Source organism: Rutidosis leptorrhynchoides, chromosome 1, assembly GCF_046630445.1.
Source record: "Rutidosis leptorrhynchoides isolate AG116_Rl617_1_P2 chromosome 1, CSIRO_AGI_Rlap_v1, whole genome shotgun sequence".
NCBI classification, from domain to species: domain Eukaryota; kingdom Viridiplantae; phylum Streptophyta; class Magnoliopsida; order Asterales; family Asteraceae; genus Rutidosis; species Rutidosis leptorrhynchoides.
Window position 1 is genome coordinate 508,157,529 of NC_092333.1, and position 21,056 is coordinate 508,178,584.

The window sequence follows — 21,056 nt, forward strand, 5'->3', positions numbered from 1 at the left end:
GTTCCTTGATCACGCATCACGCAGCACACATGATGCATGAAAATCCGTGTGTGATGCGTGTTAACAAGGTTTTCAACGGCACATACTATTTCTGGCGTAACACGCATAACACACCAAATAACACGCACCATTCGTGTGGGTCTTTGCGTGGTGTGTGTTGCACCCAATAAGAAAGGATTTTTAGCTACCAACAACTAATATTAAATGAAACTTGAATGACTCCACCAACCAATCAAACTGCCCAACTACCCCATATTTCTGATGCATTTTAGTGGACTTCATCCATGAACAACTTAGTCATTCAACAATAACCTTCTTCTTCCTTCTTCTTCAATAAACTTTCTTTAACAAAACTATAGCAACGGTGAACTATCGAAGAATATTCGAAGGAAGAGAGGTGATTATCTATGAGTTTTCTGGGGTCAAAGAGAAATCGGGATAGAATATTACTCTTTTCTAATAAGTTATGGAGACATTTACCGCTCACTCATATGATGAGCATCAAACAAACAGAAATAACATAGTACCAAGTCGCACCACACAGAAACAAAAATCGGGATAGAATATTACTCTTTTCTAATGACTTATCACCTCCGTTCTCACGTCAATGCAAGTTTATTGGGCCTCGGTATTTATTTTACCAGATGCTATTATTAAAGAAATTGAGAAGATTTTGCGGGGTTTTCTATGGTGTCAGGGTGAGATGAAAAAAGGTAAAGCGAAAGTGAAATGGGATGATTTATGTCTTCCTAAAGATGAAGGTGGCTTAGGTATTAAAAGATTAAAGTATTGGAACATTGCTCTGATGGCTACTCATGTTTGGCGTATTTTAAACCACAAAGAATCCTTGTGGGTGAAGTGGATTCATGAATACCATTTGAAAGATAAATCGTTTTGGGATGTTCCGATTAAACCCGATGTAAGTTGGAGTTGGAGAAAGATTTTGCTCACTCGTAATGTAATTCATAAACATTTTTTTCACCAAATTAGGTGTGCTCACAACACACTTATATGGTTCGATATGTGGCATAACGCTTGTCCTCTTATTGATGTTATGACTTGGCGTGATATTCATGGGGCAGGATTTCATGCATATACCACTGTTAATGAGATGATTGATAATGGTCATTAGCGATGGCCTATAAATTGGTATCATAAGTACCCAATTTTATTGCAGATAGAGCCTCCTGTTTTGCAGCAAGGTTTGGATAGTATCAAATGGAAGAGTGTTGATGGTTTATTGCGAGACTTCTCGGTGGCGACGGCTTATGATGATATCCGGCCAAGAGCTTTAAAAGTTATTTGGTTTCGTGTGGTTTGGTTCACGCAATGTATTCCTTGTCATGCGTTTATCACTTGGCTTTTATTGAGAGACAAGTTGAAGACCCAGGACAGGATGAGAGTGGGAAATTTACGACAACCAAATACTTCTATGTCCGTTGTGCAAGGCCTGCTCAGATTCCCAAACGCACCTGTTTTTTATGTGTAGTTATTCTCATGCTATTTGGGTTAAAGCAAAATAGTTTATTAGCATTGATATTCGAAGTGATGATTGGTCCCAGATTTCGAGTTCATTGGCATCAGGCCCGGATAATAACTCGGCTGTTATGGTCGCGAAGTTAATATTCGCTGCATCGGTTTATTTTATATGGCAGGAACGCAATAGTAGGCTGTTTAGAGGTACAAAGCGCTCGATTGAAAGGATTTTTGATGATATTTATGCTACTGTACGATTGAAGCTTCTCTATGTTCATTTCAAAGAGTCGAGACAAATCAAACAATTGAAGATATCGTGGAAGATTTATTAGTTGTTCTTTTTCCTTTGGTGTTTCGCTTTCTCTAGCGTTATCTGCTTGAGTTAGCGTGATTGTTTTTCTCTCATTTGTAGCTATAAGGAGTACTTATAGCTCCAGCTCTTTATGTTCTCTTTATTCTTTTATTATTTTTTAATAAAAGCTTCGCCGGGGTAACCCTTTTACCAAAAAAAAAAAAAAAAAAAAAAAAGTCGCACCACACACCATGCATCACACACAGTGTGTGTTGCATGTTGCATGGTGCATGCTAATTCCTTGTTGCTGGCTGATGCGTTAACGACCCAAAAGGGAATTTCTAGTTTTTTTTCAACATATAACAACTAAATTAAGTCTAAATAACTTCAACAACATGTAAATAACAACCAAAACTAATGTATATTACACATACGCACAAAATTGATTCGAAATCAAATAACTTAAAATCAGACCAACTATACGACAACATGTATGCAAGAAATAACGAAATAAATGAATAGAAACTTGATTTTACCAGATTGTTTGTCATTGTGAAAGATGTGACAATGTCTAGTTTATTGATCAACTACTTTAATAGGTCAGATTTGACGGATATTCTTCAAAAAAAATTGCGAACAAGACTTTTTTATGTGTTAGTGAGTGATATAATGCGCAAATGCCTAAACGGTTATAAAAAGTGTGTGGTATGATGTGTTTAACGTGTAGATTTCACTTGTTACGAAATCAACCAAGGATCGAGTAACGAGATTCAAAAACAAATGTGAACCAAACGTTTTTGATGTGTTAGTACGTGGTATAATGTTATAAACGGTTATAAAACTACTTTTGGTGCGCGATATGTGTTTTTTGTTGTGTGTGCGTAGTTTTGTGTTTTTGTTAGACCTGAGTAATTACATCAACACGCACCGTGTGCGGTGCTTACAATTTGACTGGTAGTTTTTGAAGGTGTGAAGAATTTGATCAAAGGAACAAGGCGTGACTTGGTGAACAAGTCGTAGGAGCTTGGCTTGGTGAACAAGTCGTAGGGAGCTTGACTTGAGGGGAGGATTATTGCTTGTTAGGAATTTGGTAGGCCCTAACAAGACAGGTGATTCATCAAACCACCAAACCCACAAACGACAAACGATTAATAAAGCTAGAACGATAAATAAAAACGTTAAACGACACAAGGAATTTAACGTGGTTATATCTCAACTCCAAAACACGGAGAAGGGTTTACTCCACGGGCGCAAACCAGAGATTTTTCTTCTATTAATTTCGTGCACTCATTACAATGAGGCTAGGGGTTACAATTTATAGGAAGAGTTAAACTTGTCCACCAAGTTAAACTTGTCATTCAAGCAAAAGACATTCCATAAATATCTATTACTTGCTCCATACTCCATTCCTACTAGAAGATTTAATTAAGGCAACAGAATCTATACGACTTGTTCACCAAGTCAAGTTCCCTACGGCTTGTTCACCAAGTCAAGCTCCTTGTTCATCAAGTCACGTCTTGTTCCTTTGATCAAATTCTTCACACCTTCAACAATCTCCCACTTGAAGACTTTGAGCAAACTCTTCACTCCTCAACAATCTCCCACTTGAAGATTTTGAACAAACCCCGAACATCAATCTCCATTTCTGACCAAGAACGTCAAACCACCATTATACCGCCAAACTTCATTTGGGACACGCACACTCATCACATACGTCGAATGAGTAGACTTTCGATACAAGGTCTTCAACACTACTTGTCGGAACTAGAAACCAATAACCGCCTCAATTGTCAATGTTGTTCAAACACCCATAGCAACTCCCGATCTCCTCTCAGCTACGACTTTTGATATCGCCGGAATCAAACATCCGGGTCACGCCGCTCTTCCAAACCTTAGGGAAGGAAGTGTTTCGATACCAAAACCGCTAAGCTTCAACCCGATCTCCAGTTACTAACTTGGGCCATCTCGGTTTCTTGCACCACCATCTTCTTACACGAGAAGGTCAATTGAAGTATGCAACTCTTCAATTATAGGATTCTTCACCGCCTCACTGATCACTCTAGACATGTCCAATCCCAAACCCACATGTCAATGATCACCCTCGTATAGAATTTCCCGTCTATCTATGATTTTCTTCTACCAGCAATCAGAAAATTCAACAGACGTCTTTGTAGACTCTTCATCAAGGCTCTAGTGAGAACACACAACCTTAAAATCTACACCTTTGAACTTCTACCGCTTTCGCGCTGGTACACTGACCCACCTCATAGCTATGAATTTCACAAACCCCATCTTCTCATCCCAATCACGTTCCCAATGTACGAGTAAAAAATATAACCGGGACTACTTGAGAAGAATCTGGTTCATTCCACCGGTCAGTTGCAAATCTATTTGCCATTCGAGGGTTATGTTTGCAGCATCCAAGTACCCTAGTGTTATACGCACTAATCATGTGAATACCAGAGACCCACGTTGCATAATCGTCTCCATAACTCCCATTAGTCGTCAAACTCCCACTAGTTCAGTACTTTCGTCGATTACCAAACTCCCACAGAGTTTCCGACACCCTCTAGAAAGCTCAAGTTCCAGGACTTACAACATTATCCACTTCTATCATCACCTGAAGATTCCTAATTGGTCACCAATAAGAAACTGCTCGCTTTGTTGAACAAACCATCACCCAAACCCGAGCCACAGTCGAACGCGTCCTATCCGACAACTTCAAACCAATTTCTTCAGTGAGAGAAGCTAACCCTGCCCACATACTCCAAAATACTATGGAATGTTCGACCAAATACATTGGTCGACCCGTTCAATAATCTGAAGTTATGTTCCGAGGTTGCGGCCGGTACTAAAGAAGGTTGGATCTTGACTATCATTGGAGGGATGCCGAGTTGAACTTGGGTTTGAGGGGAGGTTTGTTTTAGGTGCAAACCTTAGTCATACATCGAATATTGGGGAAGAAACATATGTGTGCTTAAGAGATGGTTTCTCTCAGGTTTGGGCGGTAAGGTAGCAAACAGTGGGACATTCGTTTGGAAATCGACAGTGGGAGTTATCGGTGAAGTTTGGATACTCACGGGTTGTAGTCTGGATGTGTGGATAGCGCAACGTGACATTTGCAGCATGTCAACGGTTGGCTTAACCCATTGGTTGGCACACGCAGTTGTGCATCCACGGTTGATGAGTTGATCTTGGAGCCTTGTACCGTAAGTATACTTGATGTGGTCTCATTCAAGTTGTATCCGAGATTGCGGCAGGTACTAAAGAAGGTTGGATCTTGACTATCATTGGAGGAATGCCTAGTTGAACTTAGGTTTGAGGGGAGGTTTGATGGATTGAAAATCAAAGTCCAACATCAGATTATTGAACGGGTCGACCAATGTATTTGGTCAAATATTCCATAGTATTTTGGAGTATGTGGGCAGGGTTAGCTTCTCTCACTGAATAAATTGGTTTGAAGTTGTCGGATATGACGTGTTCGACTGTAGCTCGGGGTTGGGTGATGGTTTGTTCAACAAAGCGAGCGGTTTCTTATTGGTGACCAATTAGGAATATTCAGATGATAGTAGAAGTGGATAATCTTGTAAGTCCTGGAACTTGAGCTTTCTAGAGGGTGTCGGGAACTCGGTGGGAGTTTGGCAATCGACGAAAGTACTGAACTAGTGGGAGTTTGACGACTAATGGGAGTTATGGAGACGATTATGCAACGTGGGTTTCTGGTATTCACATGATTTGTGCATATAACACTAGGGTACTTTGATGCTGCAAACATAACCCTCGAATGGCAAATAGATTTGCAACTGACCGGTGAAACGAACCAGATTCTTCTCGAGTAGCCGCGGTTCTATTTCTTACTCGTACATTGGGAACGTGATTGGGATGGGAAGATGGGGTTTGTGAAATTCATAGCTATGAGGTGGGTCAGTGTACCAGCGCGAAAGCGGTAGAAGTTCAAAGGTGTAGATTTTAAGGTTGTGTGTTCTCACTAGAGCCTTGATGAAGAGTCTACAAAGACGTCTATTGAATTTTCTGATTGATGGTAAAAGAAAATCATAGATAGACGAGAAATTCTGTACGAGGGTAATCATTGACATTTGGGTTTGGGATTGGACATGTCTAGAGTGATCAGTGAGGCGGTGAAGAATCCTATAATTGAAGAGTTGCATACTTCAATTGATCTTCTTGTGTAAGAAGATGGTGGTGCAAGAAACCGAGATGGCCCAAGTTAGTAACTGGAGATCGGGTTGAAGCTTAGCGGTTTTGGTGTCGAAAGACTTCCTTCCCTAAGGTGTGGAAGAGCGGCGTGACCCGGATGTTTGATTCCGGCGGTATCAAAAGTCGTAGCTGAGAGGAGATCGGGAGTTTCTATGGGTGTTTGAACAACATTGACAATTGAGGCGGTTATTGGTTTCTAGTTCCGACAAGTAGTGTTGAAGACCTTGTATCGAAAGTCTACTCATTCGACGTATGTGATGAGTGTGCGTGTCCCAAATGAAGTTTGGCGGTATAATGGTGGTTTGACGTTCTTGGTCAGAAATGGAGATTGATGTTGGGGTTTGTTCAAAATCTTCAAGTGGGAGATTGTTGAGTAGTGAAAAGTTTGCTCAAAGTCTTCAAGTGGGAGATGGTTGAAGGTGTGAAGAATTTGATCAAAGGAACAAGACGTGACTTGATGAACAAGGAGCTTGACTTGGTGAACAAGCCATAGGGAACTTGACTTGGTGAACAAGTTGTAGAGATTCTGTTGCCTTAATTAAATCTTCTAGTAGGAATGGAGTATGGAGCAAGTAATAGATATTTATGGAATGTCTTTTGCTTGAATGACAAGTTTAACTTGGTGGACAAGTTTAACTCTTCCTATAAATTGTAATCCCTAGCCTCATTGTAATGAGTGCACGAAATTAATAGAAGAAAAATCGCTGGTTTGCGCCCGTGGAGTAAACCCTTCTCCGTGTTTTGGAGTTGGGATATAACCACGTTAAATTCCCTGTGTCGTTTATCGTTTTTATTTATCGTTCTAGCTTTATTAATCGTTTGTCGTTTGTGGGTTTGGTGGTTTGATGAATCACCTGTCTTGTTAGGGCCTACCGAATTCCTAACAGTAGTACGGGATAAGTAATGTCTTGGATAAATGCTCGGAAATAAGCACCACACAACGAATTACACGCATTATGCGTGGTGCGCGATGCGTGGTCAGGGAGCATATTTGCAATTGCAAAATTTTATGGGCATATTGTTAAATACTTTTAAATATGAAACCATTTTGACCAATTTTCGAGAAAGAAACTAAATTAGATGGCCCACTTCCTAGTCCAAGGATCTTTAAAGAATTTTGTTTGGGCTGACTTTTTGACTATTCACAATAATTTTTACATGATAAAAAATTGTTGGACCCAATTCTAACAACATTTTTTAATCCAAATCAAAGCTAATATTTAATTTAGTTAATAAATTTCGATTATCAGTCATGGCTTGATCCTAACTATGGACTATGGATCTGATCAAAAAATACTCGGAGTGTATTTCTGTTGTGTTTGTTTCCGTGTAGTTTTCTAGTCTTGGTTAGCAAAATGTGTAGATTAGCATTGTCGATGGTCGAACACACGGCAATAATTGCAAAGAAATTCGACATAACAGTCCCTAATAAACTTTTATTCGAAGTATTTTCATTTTTAGAAATATATTTATTTATTGTATTATATTATATCTGAGCCATATATTTAACAACTTTATTCTCATTTAGCGGTGAATTAAACCAATTGAATAGATTTAATATAATTAATCTGTTTTTTTTCTTGATTATCATTATCTTTTAATTTGTCAACTTATTACTTACCTGTTGATTTATGTCATTTTCTGTTGTAGTAGATCGCACAACTACTATTACGGTGTTTTTTTTGAGCCGCTAAATTCCAAACACTATTCTTGTACACGAGTTTCTTTTCTTTTTTTTTTTTTTTTTTTTTTTTTTTTCTCGAAGAAACCTCCCTAGCGACAATAACATTGAGTCCCAATTAGCGAGTAAAATCTCTGGGAGACGAGCCTCCGAGCGACGAGACCCGTAACATGATAAATTGCGCGCATTGACGCCCCCTCAAATCAAGAGTCCAATTAATATATGAATACAATGAGTTTTTTATACTTTAGTGATCATGTGTTATTAGTAAACTTGAGCCACATTTTATGGTTTGGCCCGTTAGGTGTATGTTGTAACATCCCGCGTTTTTTCGTTAAATTTATTTTTAACACCGTCTTTTTTTTAGATAATATCTTTCGTTATATAAATTCGTATCTTTCGTTAACTAACGTTCTTAATATTTCTGTTATTCGATTATAACATCTCTCGTTAATTTGTGTTTTTAAAATAATTCGTTTGGTTAATTCACGCACCCGATTTCAAACTCGAGGGACCGAAGTTGCCAAGGAGCCAAACTAGTTGACTAGGTCAACTAGTCAACCCCATCTCATCCATTCATTCATACTTTCACCTCCTCACCTCTTTTTTTCCTCTCTAACTCAAGAACACACTTTTTAACATCTTCAAAGAATCATCATCTAAATCAATCACCTCCTCACCTCCTTTTTTTCCTCTCTAACTCAAGACACACTTTTTAACATCTTCAAAGAATCATCATCTAAATCAATTCAAGCAAGCAAACATCAAAACAAATTACATATTCGTGATCCTCTCATCATCCTCTACATTTTGGTACCAATTTCATCTCGTTTGGGTAACATTTCTAAAACTCTAAATTTCTCTAATTCGTGTTTTTGACTTGAAATAGTGTTAGTTAGTGTCTATGGCTCGTGTCTAGCATGAATATATGATTTAATTGCTCGATCTTGTTGTTTTGCAAAAACTAGCATGAACTTGAAATGAGTTTGTTTAATCTTGAATTTTGGATGATTAAATGTTGTTTAAATGCTAAAGTTCATGTATTAAATGTGTTACTAGCATCATTAGCTTCATTTTGATGTGTAGGTTGATTTAGAAAAACTTCATTTACAAAATGATTGAATTCTTGATTTTGGTTAGGGTTTGATGAACTTTGAAATATACTTTTGATACATCAAATGCTATGACATGTTGTTAGTAAGTGTTTAATTGTATTGTATGTTTAATTACCTTTGAAACGGCATATCATATGTGTGGATTGGATTCCCGAGTCAAGAAATGCATTTTATGAACTTGAAACTTTGATTTTGAACATTTAACGATCATTCGACGAGGTTTTTGTTTTTGCAAATGATGAACTTGATTAATCAAAAGTATTTAGTTGTATTCCTCGTCAAAATACCTTTTCAACGATATAAGATACGTGTTTTGAATGTTTACTGTTCATAAGTTATGGTTGTTTGAAGTTGGATACGTCTAAGTGTTAAACTGCCCCAGAATGGCTGAACCAGACACCGATGCGGCGCATCTGCCTTGGATGCGGCGCATCTGATGCTGACTACCCAAAAATCTCGTTTTTCATTTAATTCTAACTATGCTACGCACCCCCAATTGACATGAAACTTGGCCAACATGCTCATATATGATTTCTAAGCTTAGGAAAATAGTTTGAGACCCGAATGTGTTGACTTTTTCGTTGACTTTGACTTTGACCAAGTTTGACTTTTAGTCAAACTTAACCAAACACTTATGCAATCGTTCTAACGTGCTTTTATACTTGATTCTTACATGAAACTTGACAACGTGATTCACATGCTATACTATTCGAGTCATAACGAGCCATATGACTAATTGAACACATTTCGCCCTACCTTGTGTCGTAACCGGTTAATTGATACAACTTACTTGTTTAGGTCAAGGCTAAGCAACTTTCATGCACACGTTTACTTTGTGAAGTACATTTATACTCGTGCACTCGAGGTGAGATCATAGTCCCATCTTTCAACAACTTTTATACTCTAAATCATGGGATGAGAAACATATACAGTTTTATACTACATACTTTTATACTTTGAACACAAGTACGAAAACAAACATTCCACAACGAGTTTGAACAAAAATCCACAATTCAATTATCATTAGTTGCACTTGCGGGTGTAAGCGTGAACTTATGTTGTGTGGATCCATGCGGGCTAGACGTGCCCTCATTCGGACGGTTCGCTACCGTCGGTGGAAGAAATATATTTTCGATTTTAGTGTATGTTCTAACACTACGTAACAGGGTACCAAACAGTAAAGTCTTGATAATTGGGTGCTCGCGAACGTACTTTTGGAATGCAAACGATTTGGATAATCAACTATACAAAATCTTGTGGTTCAAAATACAACGTTTACAAACACCTATGATTTCACCAACGTTTTTCGTTGACAGTTTTCTATATGTTTCTCAGGTTCATGAATGGCTATTTGATACATGCTTCCGCGTACACTCATACTTGCTTGGGGTCAAGCATACATGCATACACTTTGATTACTTGCTTGGAGTCAAGCATACATGCATACGCTAGTGATAGTACCTTTGGATTCAAACATATGTTTACATACTTACGCTATTTATAGCAACCGTGATTTTAAACTAATTATGTCACAAGTTATTTCATTTATACATTAATATTTTTGTAAAATTAAACTTGTTTTCGATCCGTTTGGTAAACTAAACTTTGTAAGTCTTACACGTTTCAAATGAATGTGACATAATTTTGGTCAAACGCGTCTCATATAGGGAGTATGACCACGCAACGAGACCTAAGTTAACGGCGCCGTTAATGACGATTTTTTCGGGTCGCTACAGATGGTATCAGAGCGTTGGTTGTAGGGATCTAGGATGTGCATTAGTGTGTCTAACAGAGTCGTTAGGACGCATTAGTGAGTCTAGACTACAATCGGATAGTTAATCATTGCATCCTGACTTGCATTTTCTATAGATAGCACTTACTTGACTACTTGTGCATACATACTTGAATCTTTCTTAGGCAAACTTCTTAATGGTACCAAACTTTCATCATACGAACTCGTATTCTGCAACTTTCGGGTAACACACGTAAACTTAAGATTCATACGCGTAAGGACGACGACGACTTCATTAGTCATACTTGTTCGGGAACTCTGTCTCCCAGATTGTTATTTCGCCACCGTTTCAACTTACTATCGGTGTCACACCGGTGTTCCTTACTATCTACCACTTTTTGTTACTACCATCACTACTCTAGGTGAGTATCGTCATCACTATTTATCACTGCGGTTGCGTACTATTCGTTATCATGATTAGTTACACTTATCGTACCGGAATACATTATTGTTTGACTTGAACCGCATTGACGTGAACAATCATTTATACACTTCCCTCTGGGAACGCTTCTTTAGAGTTGCAGTAATTATTTCGATTCAATACGAGTCACGTTAGAGACGTCGTTACACTTTGTTCATTTTAAATTTTCACGATTACACGAACTTGAATCTATGGAGTGATGTGGGAATGGAGGTATGAGTTAGCATAATATAACGACACTCGATCAACGTGGTTATATTATGGTAAGCCATACCAAAGTTCTAATGACACGTGATGGTGATTGGACTCAATCAACCTAATCACCACCATGTGGCATGTACATGACTTCATTTTTCTTGTTTGAACATCCGAAAACTACGAGAATACTGATAACAACCATACCCGGGACACATCTTCGATTACTGTCGAACCATATTTATGCTTCCAAATGAATGGTAAATTCTTTCAACATCAGACGTATGTTACACGTGTATACTATCTCGTTTTCGCACAGTTTTATCGACGAACTACAACATGCTTGAAATGCTCACATCGAGGCGGAAACTTCTCTCGCATTACACTCGTACTTCCGTATAAGGAAATCTTTTATCTAAATTCTCAATGGAGAGAGAGACTCTTCACATTATACTAGTATTCACCACGAGGGAGAATAGTCCTAACGAACATTTTCGAAAACTGATAAATCTTCCGCGGCGCGAAATTCGTGAGAAACAGAAACTTGTTCCAATAAACGTTTTCAGGTCCTAACAAGCTTGTTCAAATGTATCTTAAAAGAATTGTACCTCATTTTGGATCGAGATCCTCGTTCACTTCTAAATTTCGGGGTGCTTTACAAAAAGCCTCGGGACCACGTTTAAACATGAGTACAACACATCAACCACATCCCGAAGGACCAAACAAACATACGATTCAAACCTTGGAAACCATAATACGAGTTCGTGTTATCGACTTCAAATTTAGTTGAGGAAAAGTACTTGCCTTTAGTCAAATTCTCTTACTACAAAATTTTCTTTCATGTATTATCGACTTCAATGACCGCAATTACCGTTCTACAATTTGTTAGGCCGACGTAGGCAACAATCAAACCACCGGAATCGAACTCATTCATGAAATAACCGTTAAGATCGTTCAAATCCAAGAGAGGCCCAAGACGATCCGTAGTCTCCAAAAGAGCCATGCAAATGTTAGACGTAAACTTTTCGAATTCTAAGTGGGTAACCGCATAACGTTAAAAGTTGCACCTTAGATAGGTGTAATCCGTTTCGGGAAACGTAGAAAACTAAATCCGCGATATTTTGATCCTTTGAAAATCTTGGGGCGTTTTGGACCCGTTTCTTACCGTTTAGATTTTCAGACTCATTTGAGTCTCCGTTCATCCTACATTCTATGTATCAAACTTAAAGAAGTGTCTTGCCAAACAAGAACTTGTTATCCTTTTCGACGAGCTCACTATAGATGATGAACTTCACTTTCTAGGATAACCGGTTGAAATATTGAATCGTGAAACCAAACTTTAAAACGACGTGAATCCCGATTGTCAAGGTTCGTTGGAATGCCCAAGGAAGTACCTTCACTTATTCGTAGAATTGGCAACGCAAGATCTCGAGGAAGAATCAACAACTACTACTTCCAACTAAATTTCGGGACGAAATTTCTTTTAAGGTGTAGGTAATGTAACATCCCGCGTTTTTCCGTTAAATTTATTTTTAACACCATCTTTTTTTAGATAATATCTTTCGTTATCTAAATTCGTATCTTTCATTAACTAACGTTCTTAATATTTCCGTTATTCGATTATAACAGCTCTCGTTAATTTGCGTTTTTAAAATAATTCGTTTGGTTAATTCACGCACCCACTTTCAAACTCGAGGGAACGAAGTTGCCAATGGGCCAAACTAGTTGACTAGGTCAACTAGTCAACCCCATCTCATCCATTAATTCATACTTTCACCTCCTCACCTCCTTTTTTCCTCTCTAACTCAAGAACACACTTTTTAACATCTTCAAAGAATCATCATCTAAATCAATTCAAGCAAGGAAACATCAAAACAAATTACATATTCGTGATCCTCTCATCATCCTCTACATTTTGGTACCAATTTCATCTCATTTGGATAACATTTCTAAAACTCTAGATTTCTCTAATTCGTGTTTTTGACTTGAAATGGTGTTAGTTAGTGTCTATGGCTCGTGTCTAGCATGAATATATGATTTAATTGCTCGATCTTGTTGTTTTGCATAAACTAGCATGAACTTGAAATGGGTTTGTTTAATCTTGAATTTTGGATGATTAAATATTGTTTAAATGCTAAAGTTCATGTATTAAATGTGTTACTAGCATCATTAGCTTCATTTTGATGTGTAGGTTGATTTAGAAAAACTTCATTTACAAAATGATTGAATTCTTGATTTTGGTTAGGGTTTGATGAACTTTGAAATGAACTTTTGATACATCAAATGCTATGACATATTGCTAGTAAGTGTTTAATTGTATCATATGTTTAATTACCTTTGAAATGGCATATCATATGTGTGGATTGGATTCCCGAGTCAAGAAATGTATTTTATGAACTTGAAACTTTGATTTTAAACATTTAACGATCATTCGACGAGGTTTTTGTTTTTGGAATGATGAACTTGATTGATGAAAAGTGTTTAATTGTATTCCTCGTCAAAATACCTTTCCAACGATATAAGATACGTGTTTTGAATGTTTACGGTTCATAAGTTATGGTTGTTTGAAGTTGGATACGTCTAAGTGTTAAACTGCCCCAGAATGGCTGAACCAGACACCGATGCGGCACATCTGCCTTGGATGCGGTGCATCTGATGCTGACTGCCCAAAAATCTCGTTTTTCATTTAATTCTAACTATGCTACGCACCCCCGATTGACATGAAACTTGGCCAACATGCTCATATATGATTTCTAAGCTTAGGAAAATAGTTCGGGACCCGACCCGAACGTGTTGACTTTTTCGTTGACTTTGACTTTGACCAAGTTTGACTTTTAGTCAAACTTAACCAAACACTTATGCAATCGTTCTAACGTGCTTTTATACTTGATTCTTACATGAAACTTGACAACGTGATTCACATGCTATACTATTCGAGTCATAACGAGCCATAGGACTAATTGAACACATTTCGCCCGATCTTGTGTCGTAACCGGTTAATTGATACAACTTACTTGTTTAGGTCAAGGCTACGAAACTTTCATGCACACGTTTACTTTGTGAAGTACATTTATACTCGTGCACTCGAGGTGAGATCATAGTCCCATCTTTCAACAACTTTTATACTCTAAATCATGGGATGAGAAACATATACAGTTTTATACTACATACTTTTATACTTTGAACACAAGTACGAAAACAAACAATCCACAGCGAGTTTGAACAAAAATCCTCAATTCAATTATCATTAGTTGCACTTGCGGGTGTAAGCGTGAACTTATGTTGTGTGGATCCATGCGGGCTAGACGTGCCCTCATTCGGACGGTTCACTACCGTCGGCGGATGAAATATATTTTCGATTTTAGTGTATGTTCTAACACTACGTAACAGGGTACCAAACAGTAAAGTCTTGATAATTGGGTGCTCGCGAACGTACTTTTGGAATGCAAACGATTTGGATAATCAACTATACAAAATCTTGTGGTTCAAAATACAACGTTTACAAACACCTATGATTTCACCAACGTTTTTCGTTGACAGTTTTCTATATGTTTCTCAGGTTCATGAATGGCTATTTGATACATGCTTCCGTGTACACTCATACTTGCTTGGGGTCAAGCATACACAGAGGCGAAGCCAGGATTGAGAGTTGAGGATGGCTTACTCGATAAACATATATAATATTTATAATTTTCAAACTAATTTAAAAAAAAAAATGGACTGGTTGTAAATTATATGACTTTGCACAAATGGACCCATTAATTTACAATTATTTGGTCATAATAATACATTTGAGACTTAGTAATTGAGGGAGGCTTATAACTATTTGGACATAAAATACAATTGAGATTTGAGCTTTATTTGGGACTTGGGGGAGGTTGAGCACCCCTCAGTCCCCCCTTGTCTCAGCCTCTGAGCATACATTCATACACTTTGATTACTTGCTTGGAGTCAAGCATACATGCATACGCTAGTAATAGCACCTTTGGATTCAAACATATGTTTACATACTTACGCTATTTATAGCAACCGTGATTTTAAACTAATTATGTCGCAAGTTATTTCATTTATACATTACTACTTTTGTAAACTTAAACTTGTTGTCGATCCGTTTGGTAAACTAAACTTTGTAAGTCTTACACGTTTCAAATGAATGCGACATAATTTTGGTCAAACGCGTCTCATATAGGGACTATGACCACGCAACGGGACCTAAGTTAACGGCGCCGTCAATGACGATTTTATCGGGTCGCTACATATGTTGATCCTTTAACGCTATGCAATTAGGCTTTCCTTTAACGTGGCTTATAGAAAGTCTTTAATAATAATGAAACTTCTATGATCACCATTTTGTCCATGTATTTCATATTGTAACTAACGAAATCAATCCTACCATCTATTAATATGTTGTTTTGTTATATAAAAAGAAAGATAACTACTTTTTGCCGTGACCCTAATTTTATGTGGTTATGGTTTTCTACCGATTAAAAAACGTGGAACTTTCGTTACACTTGTCGAATTGTGATGCCTAAGCATCAATTAACATTAGTCAAGTTGTTAGACCAACTATTCTTAAAAAGCATTTTAGTTTTTTAATGTATGAACTTTACACGTTATTAAGTACTCCCTCCGTTCCATAATAAGTGTCCCCTTTTGACTTTTTAAAGTCAATATTTCGCAACTTTGACTTTAAATATATTTATTTGTATAATATAATATTTGATAAAAATTATAAGACTTGAATGAGTTTTAAATGTTCTTTTTATTGGTATGAATATCACCAACTATTATATGACACAAATAAAGATATTTGAGGTCAAAGTTGAAAAAAATTGACTTTGAAAAGTCAATACAGGACACTTATTATGGGGACGGAGGGAGTATAAGTTTATGTTTATATACTCAGCGTTTTAAAAGCATTTTATGTTTATATACTCCGCGTTTTATAATACAATAATATAATATAATATTCATTACACCGTATAATATTTATTATTAATTATATTTTTATACAACATACAATGTATTATATTATTTATAAAATAAAATTTTTAATAGTCCTTATGATATTTTATTAATTGTATTTTTTAGCTGTCTTTGTTGGAGATAAGCGGTTAATGGGTGCAAAAAAAAAAAATTTCACATTGAAAACTAAAAGAAATAGATGTATGCATATAAGTTTTGATGAACTTACATATTAGCAATTGATTTTTGAGAATTAGAGAACCCATAGACTTATATCTTAGTTGGACTTATTGGGCTAATAACAATCCTTGAAGAGTTTTATCATATACTAGATAATTTAAATATTTTATTTAAAAATTGATTATACTGTTAAAAATACTCTAATTCTGTAACACTAAATGCATTCAGATAATTTTTTTTGTGGATGTCAAGGCTTTCAAATGATGTAAAACTTTTTCAGGAGTACAATATTTTGTTTAAATAATCATCAAATCGTGTGCAAAGATACTTGGGGCCTGTTTACTTTTTTTTACATTAAGTCAATTTATGGATATAGATGGCAGAATGGATATAGAATGACTGAATGTAGTAATCAGTGAATAAATACTAGTGTTTACTTTTCGTGACAAATTAATGATCTGAATGATGAAAATGACTATTTTACCCTTAAACTAAATAATTAATAATTTTAATAAATATGAAATTACACCATATATTACCAAAGCATCCACTACGCTATTAATTTAATAACCATATAATAACAATAACATAACATTTCAAGTTAATAAAAACTTAATACAAATATACACAGTAACAATTAGAGTGGCGGTGGTGAGTACCAAAACAATTACTCCGTATCTTTTTAGCAAACACATTCTCAATTTTAGTGTTGGTGGTGACTCCATATTTGCACCATAGCACCACAATATTCTTTCTTCCTTCTAATTCTAATTCTAATTCATCCGTGCTTTCACTTTTTCTAATTTTATTTGAAATTACAATACCCAATTTATAAGCTCAGGAAAATATCAGTTACTTAGGTTAATGGTTCCGAAATCAGTTACTGGATAAGCAACAATAGTCAATCTTCCATATTTATCTCCATAATTATGTGCTACAAACTCGTTGTTGTAACCGTTTATGTGCTAGAAAATGAGAATCTAAAAAAAAGCGGCCCTGTTGGTGGAGCCGGAGCTAGCGCCGGCGTAGAAAACAGAGGCGAAGGTGGGCTTGAGATATGTAATTATGTTGAAGCATTTATGGACTTTTAAAAGAGAAGAAAGGTGAAATAGAATGAAAGGGGGAGAAAGAGGGTGGAAGGAGGAAGGAGGAAGGAGGAAGGGTAATATTGGGTTAGGTTGGAAAAAGAAAGTCTATATGCAGACAAGTGTGATTTTTGACATTAATCAATAATGTATCTAGCCAGCTATCTCATTAATTTAAGTCAAAAGTAAACAACCTACTAAACTTACCGAATAATCATTGCACTCACCTCAGCCCATTAATACAAAAATAAACAGGCCCTTAGACTATTTTTGCTCATGACGTATGTCTTCACTTTAATGTTGTGTCACATAAACATCACTTTAACAATTTTTTTTAGATAAGTGAGAAATTCTCATCACTAACTCATCATTTTACACTAGTATCATAACATACTTTTTCACTTTAACACTGAACACAGTTATTTTATTTTATTTTTATAACTTATTATTATTATTATTATTATTATTATTATTATTATTATTATTATTATTATTATTATTATTATTATTATCTAATAGACAAAAGTTATGAATAGTTTCAGGGGCATTTTTGACTTTTGACTTTTTTTTTCTTTAACTAAATTTCATTTTACCAACAAAGGCTCCCACACTTTTTTGAAAAATTCAAATCGATCCCCCAAACAGGGGGTAAAGTGTCAAATAACCATTTTCATAAAAAATCTTAAATAAACTCCACCCAAATATTCAACGGGTCATATCTTCTCGCTCGCAACGAGTTAAATTTTTTCGACACCATCGTTAAACTCGAAATAATTTTAGGAACACAATGTCACTAGCTATACGCAAAACGGACGCTTTTTAAAAAACGCTAAATATTTGGGGTACTTTTCATACACGTTGATTTTGCGTTAAATTTTTAAAAGTCGACAATTTCATAGCGAAACGCGCAGATGCACATATATTGTTAATTTAAAATAACATTTAAATCTCTCACGGGTTATACCTTTTAGTTCGACTCGAGTTGCGCTTCAACGACATCATCGTTAGCCACAAAATTATTTTACTAAACGAAATAAAATACATTAAAAATCGAACCCCCGGCGTGAAGCGAGAGTTCAATAACTAGTTATTATTATTATTATACTTGTTATTATTATTATTATTATATTATTATTATTAATATTATATATAAATTATAGTAACACTAGTATTATAATTATTTAAATAATAATTTTATAAAACTATAAATATTTCATTAAAATAACACGAATACATAATTAAAACGTTTTAAAAATAAAACATTGCAATGCCTTAAAGTCCTAAAAAATAAAAAATTCAATAATTTAAATATCTAAAAGTTAATAATACAATTACATGAAACGAATCTAAACCATTTAATTAAAAACCGACTAATTTTTATTTTTTTTTAAACAGGAGCGGCGCACCATCCAATAGGTGCGGCGCCTTTAGGATCCAAGAGCGGCGCTTTTGATGCCAAAAGCGACGCTTCTACCGACTGATCAAAAATACCACCAGATGTTGACCATGAGCGGCGCTTTTGCCCCTAAGAGCGGTGCTCCTGTACCTGGGAAGTGCAGTTTCGAAATTTGACTAGGTGTCATCCCAACCCAAATACTCAAACACAAGATCGCACCCAAAGATCCCAAGCACAAGTCCAAAATGACTCAAAATACATTTAATTCATAGAATAAAAGTATTTAGACAAAAAACGAGCACAACGACCCTTGGGACTCCAACGACCCGTTAAGTACATTAAAGTAGCGATTTCGACCCATTGAGTTTAATTTCCAAACAAACTACGAGCATGATGTTTAAGGATAAACTACCCAATCCTAGGTCGAATTCAAAAGTAACTCAAACAAGCAACAAAAGGGAAATCATCTAAATCCTGAGCATACCCTTGCCACGTTCGCTTCAGAACCTAAAAATGTAAACAACGAGAGGGTAAGCTAATTGCTTAGTGAATGCAATACTTATACGCATACATACATAATTCAATTACTTGCATACACCTACACAAACAACGCATATCATTAGCAAATCGCAATAATCGAATAATCAAACGCACAAGGCTAATAAAACTCACACAACTCAATATACACAATGTCGACATTCGACTCGATGGTGGCCGACGAAGAGCGGTAGGTCTATTTGGTTAACCACTCGACACCCATCGCAACACGTACGTGGCCGATGAAGAGCGGTAGGTCAAATACATTAACCACTCACCACTACGTACCAAGAGGCCGGCGAAAAGTGTAACCAAAACGTTAACACTTACCTCATTCACATGGATGGCCGACGAAAAGTGAAACCGCACGATATACACTTACCATCCTCCGATAAGTGGCCAACGAAGAGAGTATCCTAACGGATAACACTCACCACTTACCCCAACACACATGTGGCCGACGAAGAGCGGTAGGTCAAACATTAACCACTCACCACATGCCTCAACCCAATCGCGGCCAACAAAGAGTTAATCCTTCCGGATTTCACTCACCACCTAACGCAACCAATATAGTCAACGAAGAGCTATCCATGCGGATATCACTCACCATATTTCACAACCCAATTATGACCCACGAAAAGCGTATCCTACCAGATAACACTTGCCACGTTGCACGCAAGCAACCAAATTATATACACACACGTATAAATATTCCACTCACCTCGGTTACTTGAAGAGCCAATCCCGCTTGAGCTCCTAGTCGTCCAAATGTAAACACCTAAGTAGTTCACAAACAAATAAGCTAAACACTCTAGCTTATACCCAAAACACCATAAGTGCAATTTTGACCCATCTGCACTTACTTTCATTTTGACTAAGTTAAATCTCGTCCAAATCACCCATAATCACAATTAACTAGTGATTATGTTCCAATACCATATTTTACTCAAAGTTAAATCATCAAAACACTTACTTGCATTATTTTGACACCAAACCCATTTTGACCAAATCTTAAGTCAAAATACCAAATTGCAAGTTTACTCACCCAATCAATAACAATCTAAGTTAACTAGTGATTTCATCAACAAATATAGTTTACAAACTAACAATATCATTATCCAACCCTAAACCCACCAATATTAGGGTTCTTACGCTAAACTTGACCCATTTACTCCAAACTTCCAAGAAATGGGGTTTAGACCCACTTTAAAGCAAACCCTAGCATCATAAATGAATTAACACAATTAAATCCGATTTAGGGTTTTACCTTTTGAAGGAAACGAAGCTAGCACAACAATAATACAAGTAATGGGCTTCAATTTGATGAACATAAGCTTCTTCTTCCTTTTCTCAAGCTTTCTCACTCTACTCTCTCTCTAGAACTTGAGGTTGAATATGAGAGGATAAGGTGGGTGAAGATAAGGTTGAATGAGCTCAACCTAGCCCTTTTGTGGCTTAAAACCCGTCCCTAAGTGAAAGGACCAATTTGCCCTTCATTTAAAAGTCTAAAATACAATCAACATCCAAACAGGTCCAAAAGCGGCGCTTCTGGAGTCTGCCAGTTCATTACTTGAAATTAAAAATGTCCGGGCTCGAATTACGGTCGTCTGGGCTTTTGATTCGCCTCAATCCGAGTTCGTATGAGGAAGTTATGACCAAATTGGTGAAGGTGCACATAACCTCTCTTTACACGCTCCATTCTC

At 36.5% G+C, this 21,056-nt stretch overlaps 1 protein-coding gene across 1 annotated transcript; it reads left to right on the forward strand.

Annotated features, from left to right (window-relative positions):
* Positions 1-607: 607 nt before the first annotated feature.
* Positions 608-1,808, forward strand: LOC139841401 (uncharacterized). Its single transcript, XM_071831620.1, has 3 exons — positions 608-919; positions 1,178-1,474; positions 1,563-1,808. The coding sequence occupies exons 1-3, from the start codon at positions 608-610 to the stop codon at positions 1,806-1,808; spliced, it is 855 nt and encodes a 284-aa protein (XP_071687721.1).
* Positions 1,809-21,056: the final 19,248 nt, after the last annotated feature.

Excerpts from the sequence above, each read along its gene's own strand:
- LOC139841401 (XM_071831620.1), top strand. The coding sequence starts at position 608 with ATGCAAGTTTATTGGGCCTCGGTATTTATTTTACCAGATGCTATTATT. Across the intron at positions 920-1,177 it reads ATGTTCCGATTAAACCCGAT|ATAGAGCCTCCTGTTTTGCA; the intron begins GTAAGTTGGAGT and ends ATTTTATTGCAG. Across the intron at positions 1,475-1,562 it reads TCAGATTCCCAAACGCACCT|ATTTCGAGTTCATTGGCATC; the intron begins GTTTTTTATGTG and ends GATTGGTCCCAG.